Genomic DNA, 21113 nt, shown 5'->3' on the forward strand with positions numbered 1-21113 from the left:
GGTAGATAATGTTTGTCTTTTTTCAAGCTATATGAATTTTGAGACAGAAAAGATTATTGCTAAGACAATTATCCAGGAGATATTTCTAAGAGGAAATGGAATTGAGTCAACAGCACTAAATGTGGCAGAGTGGTAAGATAAGATAAAAATAATTTGATTTTGGCAACCTATTAATTACCTCAGTGAGAGATCAGTTTAAGACGACTCTGCTACAGGAGATGTGAGGATGAGAGCAAAATTTCAGTAGGCTGAGAAATGAATGGAAAGAGAAAATGGACACTTTAAACATATGCTTCTCTTTTTAAAAAATTGGCAGTGACTAATGAAATCCAAATTCCTTAGCTTGGCTTTTAAAGCCTTTCAAAGTTTCGTTCCACTACATCTATCTAACCTTTCTTTCATTTAAATTTCAGAATATTAGCGGGGTACAAATGTTTTGGTTACATGGATTGCTTTTATATTGCTTGAGACAAAGTTATAAGTATGCTCATCATGCAGATAGTGTACACTGTACCTATTAGGTTTGATTTCACCCGTGCCCTCCTCCCCCCTCCCACCTGCTTGATGGAAGTTTTACCTCCATCTTTACACATGAGTGCTGTGCAGTTAGTTCCAATTTCCATATCATCCATAGGTTAGCCTTATTCTCAAGTAAGACTGATCACCTTACTGCCTTGGAAAACATCAAGTCCATTTTTACATGTGTCAACATTCATGCTGTTCCTACTAGTCTCTGTTGCTGGGACTTTGCATTTTTTCCTACTGTACAAAAAAAAAAAAAATGTTCCTGCAAATTGATAGAGAGGAAAAGAGAGTTTGTGGATCTTGAAGGATTCTTGCCTTGGGTGGAAGTTGAGAGTGGGGATTAGAGAGAATCCCTGGTGTGGGTAGAGGGAGGCATAATATTCAACCAGAGATTTGCACAGAACAAACCATTTCTTAAAAGACTGCTAATAAGCTTTTAACTAGACACTTAAAAGCCTGTAAGTACCCTCTACGAAGATCTAATGTCAATCTGGGTGTCAAACTTTAGGCACAGATACTGTAACTCCAGCAATTGGCCAGCCTGTGTGGCTATCACCTTTTGATCAGAATGTTTCCTGCTACTCTGACCTCTGTAAGGCATCCAATCATGGATCCAACCACATTATTATACAGAAGCCAACTGCACTGTTGATTAGAATTGATCATTCTCAAATTCCCTAAACTAACTTGAGAGGTGGTGGATAGATCTGTGGGTCCAAGTAGTGGTTTTCTGCATTAAAAACTTTTTGATTCTTCATCTGTAGTATGTTTTTATTCTTCATGAGTGAGCAACAATGTCCTTTATTCTTCTTTGTTTTACCTCTAGAAGATCACTATTACATAGGTCCCTAAGATCTATTGTTTGGTTAGTTACAAGGTTTTTGAAATACTTTTGTCCTTTTACTCTCAGCATACACAAGAAGCCCTGATGTGTTAGTTCAGTCTGAGACTCTTAAACACATCAGGGCATTGCAGGAAAGTAGGATATAATAGTTGGTTAACATTTCACTAACATTGATAAATATACCTTAAGCTATCTAAATATCACTCTGTATGAAATGCAATGAGTAGGATACACATAAATGAAGTGAAACAATTGTGGAGAAGAAATATATTTTAAAATTATTTTATCCTTTAATAGGCTCTGATTCTGTTAGAAGATAAAATAAGAGGAGACACTGAGTTCTAAAGTTCCAAAGATACAGTATAGAGAACAAGAATCATTTAGCCTTTAGTTTCCCTTGAGCCGTGTGAATTTGAGGGAGTTATTTTTTCTACCTATGGTGTTTTGCTAGGCTGTATTTTTTTACCTGTAAAATACCAAGATAGAACTGAAGCAAGTGAATCTTAACTTTAATATAGGCATAGCTCTAGAAATATAAAGGCATATAATATCAAGGTGAAAATGGCTGCTTCAAGTGGAAGAGAAGGAAAATGTACAATAGTGTAGTATTATAGATTCTTATACGGTGATGAGAGAATATGCATGGCTAATAGGAGAGTGGGACTGAATTAAAGAATTGCATAGTGAGGGCTAGCCTGAGGACTCCCAGGAGTAGTTTAACCCTAAAAAGATCCACTCTCACTTTCTCACCTGCTATTGGATCTCAACTACTTTTATTTCTACTCATTTTATATGATCAGAAAGCCACAAGAGTCCTGCATATTTACCTACTAAATAATCCTTCTCTAACTTACTAAAAGCTTTTTGCATTTACGGTAAAGAACTGAGTGAGAGGAAATTTTCTTAGCTTTCTTGCTGATTTACTATGTAAATATCTGGATAAAGTGGGCAGAAATGACATCTTGTCGATCTTGAGTCTTTCCATCCAAGAATATGGTATGTCTCTCTATTGTTTAGGTCACCTTTTATGCTCTTCATGAAGATGTTATCATTTTCTCCATACAGTATTCTACATGTTGTGTTATGGATATCTCTAATCATAGCAAATTATGGTTATTGTGAATGGAATATTTAAAACTATATTTCTCCTTGGTTACTTATCTTCTGTTAGATTTTTGTTGTTTATCTAGTATTTAGCCACCTTGCTCTTTGCTCTAAGAGTAATTCTAATTGTTTGTCTTTTAATTTTTGTGTGTTTTCTTGAGAATCATATTCTCTGTAATTAATGATATAATTTAATGCCTACCTTTCTAATATTTATGTCTCTTCTTTCTTTTTCTTATCTAATTAATTGACTTTGTACTCCAGTGAAACACTGAATAGCAGTGGAGTGTGCTGACAAGTGTTTCTTTAAACTGATTAAGACATGAGCCTTTATGGAGGCCCATCCCTTTCTTTCTGTTCTTCTCTCTTTCCTCCCTTCATGCTCTTCCACCCATGAGTAAATGGGAGCTTTTACTAAAAGAGGATTGATTTGCTTCTTTTGGAGGTAATTGCATTTTTCTTAGGAACTTCCTGGTAACGTTCAACATTTTTTTTTTCCACATAACTGACACTTGGCTTGTCATTAGCATTATCTAAACTGTGCTTAACACAGTAATGCACCATGAGATAACAGAGGAACGGAAGAGTTGAAATATTTTTGCCTCTGCAGAAAAGGAACTCATGACATAGTCATGTAGCTATTTCGGTAGATTCACTATCAGCTTCGACTTCTTAAAATCGTCAGTTTACATAAAATCAACAGCTCCCTCCTCCCTCTATTTTTTTTATAATTTGTGAAGTCTGAAAAATTAGATCACAAAACTTCTCTGAATTATGTATAAAATGAGAATTAATGAGATTTCTATGAATATAGGGAATGTTTTCCTGTGATAAAAAAAAGCCTAGCCTAAATACAGGTTTTAGAAATGGATGCTGTGTTAGTTAAAGGGGCTTATGTGCTTGTTTGCCGATATTGGCTGGTCTGGGCCATTGAGGTTCTTGGAAGAGTAGTGTGTCATTGCGTTAGAGTAAATCCTCATTAAGGAGAACATTCCTTCTTGCACCTCAGAAAAGCAGTCCTTGTGACAAGCTATTTTCTTATGGTTGCTTCTTTGTGGGTGAAACTGAAGACTACATTGTGTTCCCCACTACATACACATTTTACAGCTAAACCACCATTATCTGACATTCTCATTTTTAATGATTTTACCCTTCTTGTCTATCTAGCGTGCGGACTTAAATGTCCTTGTAGCCTCTCTTAAATTCACTGTACCTATAATAATTTTTTAGCAATCAAAAGAGAGCTGAATATGATGCTGCATTAACCATTTCTTAAGCATTGGCTCTCCCTGTATTCATCATTTTAGTTCACATATATTCAATACTGTTTTTCTTTTGGTGTTATCTCTTGCCCTATAAACTGGCCATTAATTGTGACTTTGACTAATCACTTTGCTTGCTCTGGGATTTGGAGTAAATCCCCAAAGCCACAGCATTTGGAACTTTTCTGTGGACTGGCTTTCTTGATAACCTCGAAGAAAATCTTTAGTCTGCTAAACAAAATAAATGTCAATGAAAATAAAGCACGGACCTGACATTCTTATGAAGCTGATTAAAAAAAAAAATACAGTGGTAAACATGACTGGCAACTTTTGCTGAACAGAATATAGAGCAGTTGCATTCATCTCCCTTCCAAACTTCTCCATGGTAGAAAATAAAGGTTTGGACATCTATAGGAGTTAACAAGTTGATTGAAAGATATTAAGAGCTTTGTTAGCAAATTAAATAGCTCTAGATACAGTGCTAAAAAAAGTTTGGCAGTTGAGATGTATGTCTAAATTATGATACATAGAAAAGGAGTGATAATAAATGCAAATCTAATTTTGATTCTGGAAACTTTAGCTGGTTAACATTGAGCTTGAATCATTTAGTCCTCTCACATCAAATTTGCCATTTTATTTTTATAAGATGAAATCAGAAATAGCAAAAATCTTCCCAACTCCTTGGAAAGTAACACATACATATTGGGTATTGACCACCCACTGTTTATTAATTGCTCATTCATCTCTGCCCTACTTATGTAGCTTAGGACTGGATATTGGTTCTCCTAACTTGATTCTTAGAGGTAGTTCCACATTGGCTTTGCTTTTCTTACCTTCCCAAGGCTAATTACTCCCAGGAGCACTGTACTTGTCAATCTGCGAAAATGAGTGAACTGGAAAATTTGAGCTACTGGCAAGTCTACTGTTTCTACTTATTCATATGCTTTTGGTTTTTCTACAGGAAATAAATAATGGGTGTTTTATTTGTGTGCCAATCTATATACTCCCACAGTTTGCCTTATGAGGCTATGTGATGAAGCTATGTGATGTGCACTCATGATTTAATGATGAAATCCCATGATCTAATACACACAAGATATTTAGAAATTATGAGATAATAAATGATATTTCTGGACCATTTTACAGAGTAGGTTTACAGTTTTTCTTTTATATTTAAGGTGACGACACTTGTCAACACAAGCAACAAAGGTCCATCTGGTAAAAAGAAAGGGAGGTCAAAGAAAGCCCATGTGCTGGCTGCATCTGTAGAGCAAGCCACTCAGAACTTCCTGGAAAAGGGTGAACAGATCGCTAAGGAGAGTCAAGATCTCAAAGAAGAGTTGGTGGCTGCTGTAGAGGATGTTCGCAAACAAGGTAGGCAGGAGACTCTTGTTCAAGAGGGATGTATGTTGTGCAAACAATGGATTTTTCTCTTGAATTAGTGGATATTCATTCAAAGGAATAGTCTTATTTTCTTCCTCTCTATCTATACTTGTCATTTTTAAAGTTTGCTGGACTTAGGTGCACAAATAGAGATATTTTTTGTTGTTGCAGTGTAGCACAGCTACAGATACTCCATGACTGCTGTTACTTCAAAATCTTCAAGTTGTTTTCCCTTGGTAGATGAAAATCAGACTTATGTCAAACTCAAGCTTTAGGGAGCATGGGATAGAAGACCTCATTCTTACGGAGTTACGGAAAACTCAAGATTTGAAGGATGAAGGGGGAAGGGGGAAGAGAATATAAAGTAGCATAAGAAAATTATTGTTGTTTCCTATGATCCCCAAATTTATATTTTCAGTCCACAGCTCTCCTCACAAAGCTAGCTAGCTAGCGATAGGTAGATCAATTACCTATCTATTTAGCTAGCTGTCATACTGTTCATTTAGCATTTTAAAATTTTTATTTGTAATGAAATACAAAACATAAAATCATAAACTATTTTTAATTGTACAGTTCAGTAGTGTTAAGTGTATTCACATCATCAATTAGCCAATCTCCATAACTTTTTCATCTTGCAAAACTGAACTCTATACCCATTAAACAATTCCCCGTATCCTCTTTCTTGAAGCCCCTGAAATAACCATTCTACTTTCTTCTATGAGTTTTACTACACTAAATACATCATTTAAATGAAATCATACGTATTAGTATTAATAATTTTGTGACTGGCTTATTTCACTTAGCATAAATGTCTTCAAGTTTCATACATATTATAGCGTGTGTTAAAATTTCCTTCCTTTTTAGAGCTGAATAACATTTCATTGTATGTACATTACCATATTTTGTTTATTCATTCATCTATCCATGGACATTTGGGTTGATTTCACTTTTTGCCTCTTGTGAATAATGCTGCTATGAACAGAGACTTAAAAATACCTCTTTGATACTATGCTGTCAGTTCTTTTGGATATATACCCAGAAGTGATATTTATTGCTAGATCATATGGTAATTACATTGTTAATGTTTGAGGAACCTCCATGCTTTTTTTCATAGTGGCTGCATCATTTTACACTCCCACTAACAGTGCACAAGGGCTCTAATTTCTCCATATCCTCAATAACACTTGTTTTGTTTTGGGTCTTTTGATAGCAGCTGTCATAATTAGTGTGAGGTGATATCTCATTGTGGATTTTGATTTACATTTTCCTAATAACTAGCTATGTTGAGCATCTTTTCACATGCTTCTGGGCATTTGTATACCTTCTTCGGACAAATGTGTCAAGTCCTTTGTCCATTTTTTAATGAAGCTATTTGGTTTTGTTGTTGTGATTGAGTTGTAGGGGTTCTCTATATATTCTAGATATTCATACCTTATCAGATAGTGATTTGCAAACATTTGCTCCTTTTCCATAGGTTACCTTTTTGCTCAGTTGTGTCCTTTGACACACAGAATTTTAATATGTTGTGTGGTTCTACTCAGCATCTTTAGTTGAAAGTTCTAAGGGCCATGAAATCATAACAGACACCTACTCTGCAGCTCGATCTCCCTCCTGCATTTCCTATTTTGGAGAATGCCACACATACCTATCCAGTTGTGTGTTGCATAAATCTTGGTATCATTCTTGTTACTTCTCTTCCCTTTCAAATACAGTATCTTATAAAGTTTCATAGATCTTAATTCCTAAATATCTGTTTAAGGGACCACTTCCTGCCTCAGTTATTCAAAAGCACTATGTTTACCTGCCCCAGGGCCTTTACACATACTGTCCCCTTTCACACTGTTTGGGATGATTCATTCTGCACATCCCAGCTCAAAGAACACCTTCTCAGAAAAACTTTCTCTGACACTGTTGTCATACTTTTTCATGGATCTTTTCCTTGTCATTTTTCGTGGGATAATTAAATATTGGTGAGGTGACTTTCTTTCCTGCCTCACTATAGATTCATGAAGGCAGAGACCAGACCATGTCTCTTTTGCTGATCATTGCTTTGCAATACCTAGTACTCATAGGATTTCATTAAATATTTGTTGAATGAATGAATGAATAAGTGAATGAGTGGTCTTTCCCTGTTCTCGCAAACCTACTACCTTTTTAATTCACAGCTGATATTTAGTACCTGGAAATATCAACCCATCTTCTATACCAGCATTCTCTAGTCTTCATGCTTTCATCTTCTTGCCTAACTTCTTCTTCCCCCAGAAGATAATTTCATTTATATTACCCTAATTTAAATTGCTACTTTAATTTGAAATGTTAAATATGCCATATTTCAACTAGGTGAATGGGAGTATATTTGTGTATGTGTTTTGGTAACTTGAAACCTGATATGTTTTCAAGCAAGTGCATTTGAGCACTGATATTCCTTCTGAATTGCAGGTGGATATTTGTTTGTTTCTATGCATCTATAGCTTGGATAGTTGGTTTGGGTTTTATTGTTTTTTCTTTTTTAGGTTGACTGACATATAATAAACTTCACACATTGAAAGTTCACATTTTGATAAGTTTTGACAAATGTATACACCCATAAAACCATCTTTGCAATCAAGATAGCATGGTGGAGAGGGGTTTGATTGGTTCCTGAGCTTCTTTCTCAAAGCATTTATCTTCTATGGTGAGAAATTTTCCTGTTTAGTTTCAACAACCCTTTTTAGGCTTTCTTTTTTTTTCCTTGTAAATTAGTTTTCACACATGCTACAGAAATTAATGTTTCAGTTTTCTTGAAGCTTATATGAAATGGTGTTTTTGTGGGAATAATATGATAACCAACATAGTTCTTGGCCAGCCTATCTTAGGGGTATTAGGTTAAGAAATTTCTAAAGATGGTAATTTAGGACAGCTAAGAGTGGTTGCTCTTCTAGAGGATATTTTAAACTTCCTCTATTTCTCATTACAGAAAAATTATGCATCAGAAATGATGCCTGTTTGTAACCTGTATAAAGTTCAACTGCCACATGTTCCTTTTTCTGAACAGTGTCAAATTCAAGGAAACATTACTATAGTAACCAAAATAGCAACAACAAAAATTATTGGTAAAAGCCTTTAAAATTCTCTTTTGTTTCTGTCACTCTCCAGTATCTCCCATCCACTTTCCATACTTGTCAAGTGTGAATGGTGCCTCTCCTCTCTGACAACAAAGTCCTTGGTCTCTTACTTGAATTAGGTGCCCACAGTTTCTCTTATCTTCTTTCTTTTCCTTCTCTAGCTCAGCTCCTTATTAATCTCTTTATTCTATCTGGCTTTACCCAATTTTCCTGTTTACCCATTCCCCAGATTTTATTCACCTATAAGAGGCTGAGCTGATTTTCAGAGAAAGGTGGGGAGAAAGGAGCTTGAAGGGAGGGAGTGTGGAGTAGGGCAAGGTATTCAGTTATTGAAAACTTTAAAACAATGTATCTTTCCTTCTAAAATAGAAATCTGTCTTCCACAATATGGAACATGATATTCATGGAATATCATGGAATTATGGAAACACATTTAGAACCAATAACCTCCTTTGAAGTGCCTCCAGCATCCATACATGGCTTAATTATTACTAAGTGATATGTACTTTCGGAGCTAAATCTATTAGTTTTACTCTTGCATTGTTTTTGCTTTTTTATAATCAAACTTTTAAAAAGTATTGTCACTAATTTTTTTAATTTTCAGCATGAGTAAATGCCAGAAATTTTCATATTGCACATGTCCTTTTTCAGATTTTTAATATAGAATCATCTATTGTTTTTCTTTTGAAGTGTCACAATATTTATGGTTATAAATACTGTAATCTGGCCAGATTATAGATGAAATTATTTAACTATGTTATTATTGTATCTCATATGGTTAAAATTAGTGTTATTTGAATTTCTTTATTGTTTAAAAAATACATTATCTTTTTTAAAACTTGGCTGCCTGCCAGATTTTAAAAAGTGCTCAGTATGAGTGGTGACTATTACCCTCGAATATTCTAGTAAAATATTTTCCTATATCTGTAAAAAAAAGTCTTTGAGTAGGCTTATGATAGCATTTATATTTAAAACAAGTAACAAAAATAAATTGTCAAGAGATATCATTTTACTCGAAACTTAGAACTCTTAGGTTTTAGACTTGGGTAAAGACAGAATATCTCTGTGTGTGTGTGTGTGTGTGTGTGTGTGTGTTTCTGTCCATTTTAAACATAATTAAAGTAATTGGATATATGTATATTACCTAAGTTTAAGCTTCATCAGAATAGAAACAACGATGTGTATCTATTTCTTTCTACTCCTAAAGTACCCAGCATGGTTCTCTAGCACATGGCAGGTGATATTTAGAAAGGAGGCTTTCTTGTGAAATCAGTGGAGCATGGGCAGTTTGGTTAAGATATCCAATTTCTAATCTTACTTTAGCAAATAACTAGATTATTTAAGCTAAATCACTTAACCACTTTCAGCCTCAGTTTCTCTGTTTTTCAAATATAGGCAATCATTGTTGTGTTTACCTCATGGATTGTTTTACTAAATGAGGTCACAAGGGATTACAAAAATACCTAACTGTTATATAGAAGTTAGTGTAGATTTATTAAATCGATCTGTATTGCCTATGGCAATAGCTCTAATTCCCATTGTTGAGCAATCCTGGCCCCTTCCAAGCAGGATGCTGGAGAGCTGAATCAACATCTGTTAGTCTTCCTGAAAAGAACTAAATAGCTCAGTGTGGCTTAGAGCTGGTGATGGTAGTAAGTGGTGCCAGCAAACTGTGAGTGGATAGCTGTGCAGCTCGTGAACCATATATAGAAAAGCTTCTTGGAAATGAGGAATGACAAGGGACTTATTCCAATCATGCCTTCCTGGTGAAGCTCTGGGCCAAGGAAGGTGTGGGACAGAGAATGCTAGAATGTTTTTGGTGTTTACCACCAAGATATTCCTGGACCAAAAACTCTTTCTGGACTATGCATTAGGGTTCTTAAACTTTATTAATGTTAGAATTGCCTGGGAATATTTTGAAATTTTGATGTCCGGGCCTTGTCCCTTATCAATTAAATCAGAATCTCTGGAGTGGGACCCAGGCATCAAGGGTTTTAAACCTCTCCAGTTATTCCATAGGAGAGCTAATTTAAAAAGAGGTAGGCTAATACAGTTCTTGCCCATCAGCCCCATTTGGATAACTCAGCCATCCATGTTAGTCAGCTAGTGTTTCACATTAGGCAGCTGATGACAGTCAGTCATTATACAAGGTTTATGAGCTTATAGTTTACTTAGAGGTATCTAGGTAAGACTTATATAGGAGAAACAACCTAATTTATTCTATATTCTATATTAATACATTATGGATAGATATAACCTATGCTAAATGATGTATTACTAAGCCTGACATTCTCTAGGTACTTGGGTAATATGTTTTAAGTATATGCTAGGTAGTCAAATCTTCAGGGCAGTTAAACATTTAAGGAATTATGGAAAAATAAAGGCATATAGCTGAAATTAACAAGGAGGTGATGTTTAAGCTGAACATTAATTAAAAATTTGTAAAGAATAGTGGGATAAGAATTTCAGTTTAAGCAACCTAATTTTCAAAGGCAAGGGACAAGAATGATGTTGATAATTGGGGGCTGGACAGAGAAGCCGTGATTTGATGAGAAATTTCATATTCAGGTACAGTTAGAAATATAAGATGATGGGAAAGGAACAAATTGGGAAGAGTTCAGGAATTAGGCTGAGTATAGACAACATGATGAAAGAAAGGAAGGAAAGAAGGGGGGGGAGGAAAGAAGAGAGCTAGCTGGTTGGTTGCTACCCATTTAAGTGATGTTTTAGAAAGGTTAATATGGAAACCTCAGGGAAAGCTGACTGAATCAGAAAAAGACTGGACTCAGACAGATTACTTAGGTATTATTGCAATAGCAGGGGAAACAAAACAAAACACAGTACTTTGAGGGTCCAGGATTGAGGTGGTGGCAATGGAAACAGAAATAAGGAACTAAATGTCACAGGCATTGCAAAAAAGAATAAAAGATTTTCCACTTTATTGAATGGAAAAGATAAGAATCAAAATTTGTTTTACGTTTTTTTCCCTTAATCGGGAAGGATTTAAGGGTGATAGGGGCAGGGGAGAGAATACAGTTTTGATTTATGACTGATGAATGAGGAGGACTGCCTAGCAAATGGCTAATGCTTTGGGAATGGAACTTTGGGGACAGAGAGAAATTTGAAAGTCTTTCAAGTTGATAAATGAAGCTTTCAGAGACAGAGCTTTCTTTAAGTATTTGCCAATAGATAGAGAAGAGTAAAGGGATAAAGGTATAGTTTTAGAAGGAAGGCCAAAGTAGGGTTAGAAAATGAAATAGAAATAAATTAGAGAGGGAAAGCATTCCCTGAAATGTGGCTAGAGAACAAAGACAGTACAGAATCTGGAAATCCAAGGGAATAGCATATTTTGTAAAGGAGACAGTGATCAATCTAGACTCTAGAACATTGTTGTAACCATGTGAAAATCTTCTGAGATTGTAGGGGATGAATAATGAGAAAATGCTTTGGATTTTGCTAGAAAGGTGTCATTAATTATATTAAAAGGTGCATTTTTAGGAAGCTAAAAGCGTAATAGCTAAACAAAAGAAAGGAATAGATGTTGAAAGAACAGAATAGATGGTGAAGTAATTGTTGTAGGCTGAAAAGCTGACCAGACCTTTCTTTGGTCATCATTACAGTATATATTGCATGGATTTCTTTTTGCCCTTGTATAGCCTAGTACTCAACTGAGGGGCCATGTTTTATGTTTTTGTCTCTATCTTTGGAGCTTGGTACAATGCCTGCACATAGTGAGCACTTAAGTCATACTTCAGAAGATTGTCATAGAGCAAAAGGAGATAAATAGAAGAGTAATGGAGAAACATTGATGGCTAGGAAAGAATATAATTGTTTTCTTGCTTGCTTATTTTTTCCAGACTAAATAAGTATCATATCATATAAGAAGAGAGGGAGCCACAATTATAGATACAAAGGAAAAAGGCTCAGGGTTGGATGAAGTGATGCTGAAGGGACATTTCTTTATCTAGAAAGCAGGCAGGGAGGAGAGAGATCCCCAACAATGTTTTGTAGGAAACAAGCCAAAGCAGATTGGATGGAATGATCTCAATTATTTTGAACAAAGATGGAGGTGGTTTTAATGGACCGTGGATATTTGACCACTGTTGGAAATGTTTTTATATTTTTGTCTGTTGCTGGCATTTGTGTGGGTCTCCCATACATTTTTAAGGGATTTTATTTATTGAATACAGCTAACTATTACTCTCCTTCCTTGAATGCAACTGAAAAGGCCAATTTATAATAGGCTTAATTGTCTAAGAATTTTTTATGCAATGTGTTTATTTGGTGTGTAACTGCATCTGCTGGAAATGGAATGCTCACATATTATATTTGTGAATCTCCTTCAATTTGAAATAGATCCAAAAGCTGTGCTTTGAAAGATAGGCACCCTTTTTTATGTTTGCTCAGTAAGCAGATCCATTTAGCAGTGTAACACAGATTGGTTCTTTGCCATAGGATTTATAATCCATCCTTAATACTTCTCCACTGCCATCCTATTATTATGTTTCCACATCCTCTTAAGCCATGGAGTGGTTGCTTAGATGTCCTACATTCTGTTGACAATAGCATTTTCAGATTGTTCAATCTCTGGGTGATTACAAATCAAAACAAGTAAGATATGACCCTGCCATCAAGATGTGTCAGGCCAAAGTGTAGACAGAGAGATATATAGCACTAACTCAAAATTAAGCGGAAGCTCATGAAGCAAAGTGACAAGGAGGTACAGATGAATGAGGTGGCTTCTTCATGGGATCATTTCCTAAATCAAAGAGATGGCCAAGCCATTCACTGCACATGCAGTCTTTTCTTTTGTCTGTTTTGATATAACTTCAAATATGAAACCCTATGGTGATATTATTGGTTGAGTTCTGTTATTTTATTTTTCCCCAATCAATGTTTATTGAGTAAAACTGATAACCAATGAGCTAAGACACAGAGTACAAGACTGAGAAGAAGTAACAGGGTGAGAGAAAGGTATCCTTCACATCTCTGAGAAGAGATGAACCTGTACTTTCTGATGGCCTGGTGGCTCACTCCTTCCTCACCTTCTTTGGTGGTGTGGTGTTGGTGGAATGAGCAGGTCTGACAAAAACTCCATTACTAACAATGTGAACTCCTGAGCTGAGAGCTGGTCAGAGGCTATTCCATGACCAGGAAGCTCCCACTGTCACAGAGTCCCACCCTTCCTCCTCCAGCTGCCATATATATATGTAAAGCAACACAGTACAGGGTGGGTGGAGTGTCTACTTTCCTGCAGCACTTTCCATAGGGGCCAGCTTCTCTAAAGGGGACGCTTGGCTGCTATCTGACTTCCCTTGAATGGATGGTACATTAGTTACTGTGTTCTACTTTGGGCTCCTATTGGTCTTAGGGTGAGATTTCACTTCTATGTAGAGGAGGCAGGTCTCCATTGAAGCAGAGCACTTTTGGAGAAGAAAAGAATTCTAGGACAGAAAGTAGGGATTTGAGAGGCAAATCTTAGGCAAGAGATGGAAAGAGAATTTATTTTTCTCTATGGGGCTCATTTCTATGAGCCTGGACTTTGCTGAGTGTATATCCATTCCTTTTTAAAATGATACCATTCAAGTAATATAATAAAGGGCATATGTACTAGATCCAGCAAGGGCAGACTTTGAAATTGGAATGGTGGATGTCTTTCTTCAGTGTAATAATGCAGCCACGCCTGGGATCTGGTGACACTTCACTGTGGCCACATGTTGCTGCTCACTGACCCCCTCATGATGCCTCTTCCTCTTCCTTATAGAAATTTTCTTTTACAAGTGTTTCTCAGAGTGGAGTTCACAGACCACCTATTTCAGAATACCCTGGATGAGGATGGGAGGAGTCCATAAAAATTCAGATTCCTAGGCCTAGCCATAACTCTACATTCAGTATATCTGGAATGACCTGGAAATCTTTATTTCTAGATTGTACTCCAGTGAATCTTACACTTCAGAAGTTTGAGAATCACTAGTAGCCTAAGTTTAATATATCATTATGGACATCATCTTTAATTAGTTCAGGTCTTTTTTTCCTACTGAAAAGGATGCTATCCAGGAATGAAATTAATTTTCAGAAGCTTTAACATCAGAAGTTTAAAAAAAAATACAAAAAATCTAGCAATACATGTGATGACAAAAAGGTAAAAAGAGGCTTGATGTTAAAATATCATGAAGAAAAAAATATGTAAATGTGAAAATGTCATATACCTCAGGATTCACATTAATGCAAATTTTAACATTTGCAGTAGTTTCAACTGTTGCATATTTTGTTAAATAAAATATATTTTCATCCAAAATTTGCATTAGTTGAGGGCCCAGGAGCATTTCAAGCCACACAGAGCCCTGTGTGTGGTTCTTATTGCAAGAGATTGGAAGATAATGGTAGATTATTCTTTCACCTGAAGTCTCTTTCTGGAGCCCTTGGTTTTTGAAAATGCTATAGTCTTTCAGTGAGAATAATAGCAACAATGGCTCCTATTTATTGATGACCAATCCATTTGTAAGATAATTTGAATTTATTCTCTCAAAGTCATTCAATTTGTTGTTTGAAGCATTATTATCCATATTTTGTATAATATGATACTGATGCTATTCTTCATGTGCATTGACTGATTAATTCTACAAATATTTTTTGGGTATCTACTATACACTGGCACAATTGTGGGTACTGGGAATACAGAATAAAGAAAACACATATTCCCTGCCTATAGGGGCATTACATTTTGAGATGAAACAGACAAGTAAGTAATATGTTAATAATCAGGGTGATGATATCAGGCTATAGAAGAGCAATTTAAAAATGAAACAGCCAAAAGTATGAAAAAGAATACATAAAAGAGAAATTGGTAAGCTGAACTTAATATTAAAATTTAACACTTTTGCTCTGTGGAAGACAATGCTAAGAGAATTAATACAAGGCATAGAATGGGAGAAAATATTTGTAAATTACATATCTTATGAAGGACTTGTATCCATAATATATAAAGAACTATTAAGATTCAACAAGCTAATGAACATCCCAATGAAAAAATGGGTGAAAGACCTGAACAGACACTTCAACAAAGAAAATATACAGATGGCAAATAAACATAGGGAACAATGTTGAACATCATTTGTGATTCAGGAAATGCAAATTAAACAACAAGGGATTTTACTGTGTACCTACTAGAATCACTAAAATCCCCCAAACTGACAATACCAAATGCTGGCAAGATATAGAGTAATAGGAGCTTTTATTCATTTGGATACAAGATGATACAGCCACTTTCAATGACAGTTTAGCAGGTTTATTTTTTTCAATAAAACTAAAGATAGAATTACCTTACAACACAGTAATCACAATCCTAGGTATTTATCCCACTGATTTGAAAACTTATATCTACATGACATCACCTAACCCTGTTCCATTTTTTAAAATAAACTTTTTATTTTAGAATAATTTTAGATTTTCAGAAAATTTGCAAAGATAGTACAAAAAGCTATCATTTACCCCACACCCAGTTTCCCCGATGATTAACATCTGACATTTTTGTACATTTGTCACAATTGATGGATCAATATTGATAGATTATTAATTGAGCTGAGCACAATAGTAAAGAAAAATTACAAACCTTTTTGCTGATATGTTTAGCAAAAATGGCAAGAACACACACAGTGTGAAAGCTGAACTATTCTTATTCTTAAGCTGACTTGCAAAGAATGGTAAATTATATGTCTGTATGAATAAAAATCAGAAATCTAGTTTAGAAGATTGCCAATTCAGGGCTGTTTCCTTTAATACTCTTTATTGAGGTCTAAACTTGTCAGTCTAAGTAAAGCCGTTCTTGCCTTCACAGAAAATATTTAAAGAGGCATAACAGGATATACAAAACACAGAAAGAAAAAAAATCCATGGGGAAAAAAAAGACAAAGTCGGAGACGCAAGAGGAGCCAGGAAAGTGGCTAATGAGCATATACATTAATGCCCAGGCATCCTGTACAGACCTTTCCACATGAGGGCACATCCACAGGAGGCTCATGATAGGTGGAGTTGGCTTTGCAGAAGATCCGGGTTCAAATTCCAACTGTGCAGTTTTTATGGTGCCCACGCCTCATGACTTGAGCGAGTCACTTATCCTCTCTGCTCCAGTGTTTTCATGAGTTCGGTGGGGCCCAGGACTGGTATGAAGAGCAGATGACAGGATGTGTGGAAAGTGCTCAGCAACAGACCTAGCACACTGCGGACTAAAAATCCCGGTGGTCCTCACCTTTATCTTTGCCATCATTGTTGTTATTCTTGCGATGACTGGGCAACAGATTGGGCTCTTACGCTTGCTAACAGATTAGCTGTAAAGTTTATGACAATATGACATTTTTAATCATAAAATAAAATGATCTTTCAGGTAGGTCATGAAATCCCCTCAATTTCATTTGTAATTCTCTTATTTTAAGGAAAATTCCTTAAACAGAACATCTGATTCCAACCATACCTAAAGGAATATATTTGTTATTACCACATAATGGCAAAGAAACCTGGTTATCAAGCATTTCCTCTCCAATGGCTAAGTCTATAATTCAATCAAAAATGCATATGACATAAACTTCTCGAATAAAAATAGGATAAGATTGTTCAAGATGAAGCTGATTCACTGATGCATCCCTAATTATGATATATGTCAGCGACTTGATGCAAACCAGGCGGTCTTCATTAGCTCTGTACCCTTCTGAAACTGAGACTGAGTGAGCATGCTTCTAGATGGAACTCTGCTTTTGAAAAGAAAATAAATAGGGCAAGGCAAAAGCATCTGACACAATGCTGAATCTTAGCTAAGTGCATGCTAATGAAAGATCCCAGAGGACCACCCTCTGGAGTGACATATAGACAAGATGGAAAAATCAGACCTTACAATAAATTATGGAGATGTCACCTTGGCCTTGTGGGGCTAAGCAGATATCTCAATCATTAGAAGCTGATATTGGGCTTCTTGCTATTAATAAAATAGAGAGAAATGGACATATATGTCAATGGAAAAGAAGTCAAACTCTGTAAAATAATTTAAAGAAGTTTATTCTGAGCCAAATTTGACCACCATGACCTGGAGTGATGGCCAAAAAGCCTTGAGCAAGTGGACTTGCTGTGGCTGGGTTACAGTTTGGTTTCATACATTTCAGGGAGACAGGGATTATGGGTAAAGTCATAAATCAATACATGGAAGGTATACATTGGTCTGGCCCAAAAAGGTGGGAGATCTCAAAGCTGGGGGTGGGGTTACAGGTTATAGGTGGGTTTAAAGACTCTTTGACTTGTAATTGGTTAAAGTAATGAAGCTTTGTCTAGAGACTTGGAATGTTTTAAGTTAAGATAAGGAAGTCTGTTAATCAGAGACAAGCTATGGTCATACATTTGTTGTGTAAATTCAGGACCTGCAGGTTTGTCTTGCATAGCCTTAGTCCTGTCAATGAGTTACAAAGGATATCTCCAAGAAGGGAGGGGGACATGATGAGGCATGTCTAACCTCCCTTCTCATGGCCAGCAAATCAGTTTTAGAGTATCCCCTTGGCCAAGAGGGGGTCCATTTAGTCATCCAGTGTTGGGGAAGGGGGGGTTAAGATTTTATTTTCGTTCACAGGATAGGTAGGAGGTAAATTGTCTGTTTTTAAACAGAGGGTCAAAATGCTTGACAATTATGCCTACTCTTGTATTGCCATGGTTTTAAAAAGAATGAAGAGTTGCTTCTCTCAAAGGCTGGTCCCTTTACTGGTGCCATTGGTCCCTTCCCCTGCCACCTTTTGGAGGACTCTGCTTGGGTAATCACCCTAATCTCAAATTGTCAGTTTCTTCCTTTCTACTGGAACAGTCCAAACAGCATGCCAACATGTTATATATTAAAACAAAGAGAAAACTTACCTGATTGCAAACCCCCTCCAACAACTGCCCCATTTTGCTGCTGCTTTTAATTAAAACTTTCCAAAGAAAAATCCATACTCACTGTGCAATGTAATTTATGCAAAACAACACAACATGAAGAATAACAAGAATATTAGTGTACAGATCCCTCTGCTTAAGAAGTAAAACCTTGCTAATGCAGTGGAAGCTGTGCTGCTTGCTCCTCCGTGTGCATTCCCTTCCTTCTCTCCTCCCACTGCCCATCCTTGGCCAGGGAACCACAGTCCTGAATTTGGTGACCATATTTCCTATGCATTTTCCCCATCATTTTATTATGAAAATGTTCAAACGTGCAGCGAAGTTGAAAAAATTTTACAGGGAATGCCTGTACCTGCAAAACCACCATCTAAATCTGCTGTTAACACTTTGCTCTACTTACTCTATCACAAATCTATTTTCTGTAAGTTTTTAAAATAAATTTGCTGCTTACAAATGGCCACTTTCTCACCCATACCATTCTGGCTCTCAGGCTCATCAATCCATGGAACTTGATCTTCTGAGTCATTGGACTCAACTGTTGGTCACATCTGGGCATTTTTCTCCGTAAATCTTTACTTAGCCTCTCAATAGCATCTCATACAGTTGAGCACTCACCTCTCACTCCTGGGTCACCCCCTTTTCTTACCTCTCTTGGCTTCTGCCATACCTCCTTTTCCTCCTACCTCTTTCTGGTCTCACATCTTTTTGGAATTCTAGATATTAGAATTTCCAGGGCTTTGACCTGAGCTTTCTTTTTCATTTTCTTTTTTCTTTTCTTTTCTTTTCTTTTCTTTTCTTTTCTTTTCTTTTCTTTTCTTTTCTTTTCTTTTCTTTTCTTTCTTTTCTTTTCTTTTCTTTTCTTTTCTTTTCTTTTCTTTTCTTTTCTTTTCTTTTCTTTTTCTTTTCTTTTTCCTATTGATCATTTCAATCTATATACTAAAAATTCCAAAATTTCTACTTCTGGGCCTTGGCTGTAGATATATCTATTTAATATCGTCTCAATATTTTTATTTATCCCACTTTAGGGATGGAACTAACAACCCAGTTGCTTTAGTCAATAGTACTAGAGTTATACTTTATTCCTTCTTTCTCCCCTTATTCCTTGCCTCCAAAGCCAGAAGTTAATTTATCAGCCAAGTTCCAAAGTACATATTAAACCTATTCTTTGTCCATTTGAAATAATATACATAGATAAAAGTACATCTGTTTTTTTTTTTTTTTCCTAAACTTCCACAACACAATGCAGTGTTCGTGACCTTGCTTTTAGAAATAGGTTGCCTCTTAGTGCTGAATTTCTCTTGGAAAACCTTGACCTACCAAATAGAGGCTGTGGTGGTGTAGAAGCTAAGGAGAGAGGTCCTCTGTGATTTTCCATGTGTGCTTCTTGGGGACAGTGGGGACTCAGTTTTGCCAAAAGGCAAATACATGACCTGGTGTAGGTCAGCCATTATGTGTCAGAATTCTTATTTGTCAAATAATAATGCCAGTCTCATCTAATCTGCAAAATTTTAAGAATTAGATAAATGCCAGAATCAATTTGAGAAAACATGAAGCATTTTCAAATTGAATATGTGAAAATTCATTTACTTTTAAAGACATGATTTTTCCTTTATGGAACTAGAAGATAAGCTGAAAAGCTGTATATTTTAAGTAAATACTTAGATAATTCTCCCATTGTTGATCAATCCTGTGTTTTAAGTTCATATTTCCTACCACTTCAATGTGTATGACCATTAGCATTTAATGAACTGTTGGCACAATTTATTTGAAGCTATACATTAAAAAAATTCTTTTAAGAACCCAAGGGAGCTCAAATTTGGTGGTGCTATTAAGCCAATCTAGTCTTCAATTTTGAATTTCTGAAAATAACTAATGCTGTGTAAGTCGATGTCTTATTGTTGAAATATTTTCAGTATTTTTACCATTTCTCTTTGTACTTTTTGTGCTCTAGTGAATGGAATAAAATATGATCTCAAACATTATCTTTTTAAAGCACAAAAGGTATTTGATAACATTGCCTTTTGAAAAGCTCTTAAAATGTGTACTGTATTTGAATGGGCTACAGTTTGTTGCTTCTTATAATAATTATATTATAGTTCCCTGATGTAGATTCATATTAGTGTATTTAAGGGATGAAAGGTCAAAAGGATTAAATATTTACATTCATTAAAATATGATCTTTTAGTATAGGCAGAAAGAAAAGAAACTAATTGGTTTAATTCTGATTGTGGGCTTTATAAACTTATTGCTTTTGGTAATTTCTTAAATGTCACAGTTAAAAATATTGGCTTATTACTCTGTGGGCTACTATTGAAATAGTAGCACTCATCTACAATATTACCTAATAAATTTAAAATATGGCCTTCCAATATAAATGTGACTATTATAACTAATATTTCTGTTTTCTATGCCAAAAGCTCTAAATAACAAGTGGTTGCTCTTGGTATAATAATCTCCTGAGAGATCCTATGTACTTTGTTTGTTTTTCTCAAGAAAAGCAAAGCAGGATAGCTTCATCATTAATTAAGCTATGTTCTCTGAGCAAGCCTACTTTTATCCCTGGTCTTAATTTCTCATCTGGGAAACAAAATCTTCAAATTGTATGTTCTCTAATATCTTGTAATTTTAAAAAAGAAGAGGAAGAAGAACTAAGATTGAATATGCTAAGTCCTGTATTGGATTTTGATTAGTCAACCCAATCAGGGTTTAGCCCCTGAGGAGCTTCCATTCTCATTGTGAAAGCAAGACAGGGGCCAGGAAAGACACAGGAAAACAAGTCAAGACAAGAATTTTCAAGAAAAACACAGCCCTTCTTGCAGAAATTGCTCCTGGCTTTTTTATTTGAACATTGGGAAACAGATCATGACATTGTTTAGGAGTCATGATCTGAGGACAGTGAGTAGATTTCATGATTTTTATTAGTTTCGTTTTCAACTCTGGTTCAGATAGCTTTTGCATAGAGTGTTCCGGAGCTTCAACCACAAA

The 21113-nt window shown here is 35.7% G+C and overlaps 1 protein-coding gene across 5 annotated transcripts in view; it reads left to right on the forward strand.

Moving 5' to 3' along the window:
- CTNNA2 (catenin alpha 2) overlaps positions 1-21113 on the forward strand; it is a 1050678-nt gene that overhangs the window by 213928 nt on the left and 815637 nt on the right. For all 5 annotated transcript variants that reach the window (XM_045549950.1, XM_045549948.1, XM_045549953.1 and 2 more), the window contains one exon: positions 4914-5109. In XM_045549950.1, the coding sequence (XP_045405906.1) occupies positions 4914-5109 (196 nt within the window). The remainder of the gene's footprint in view (positions 1-4913; positions 5110-21113) is intronic.

This window comes from Lemur catta, chromosome 4, assembly GCF_020740605.2.
Source record: "Lemur catta isolate mLemCat1 chromosome 4, mLemCat1.pri, whole genome shotgun sequence".
In the NCBI taxonomy this organism is placed as follows: Eukaryota; Metazoa; Chordata; class Mammalia; order Primates; family Lemuridae; genus Lemur; species Lemur catta.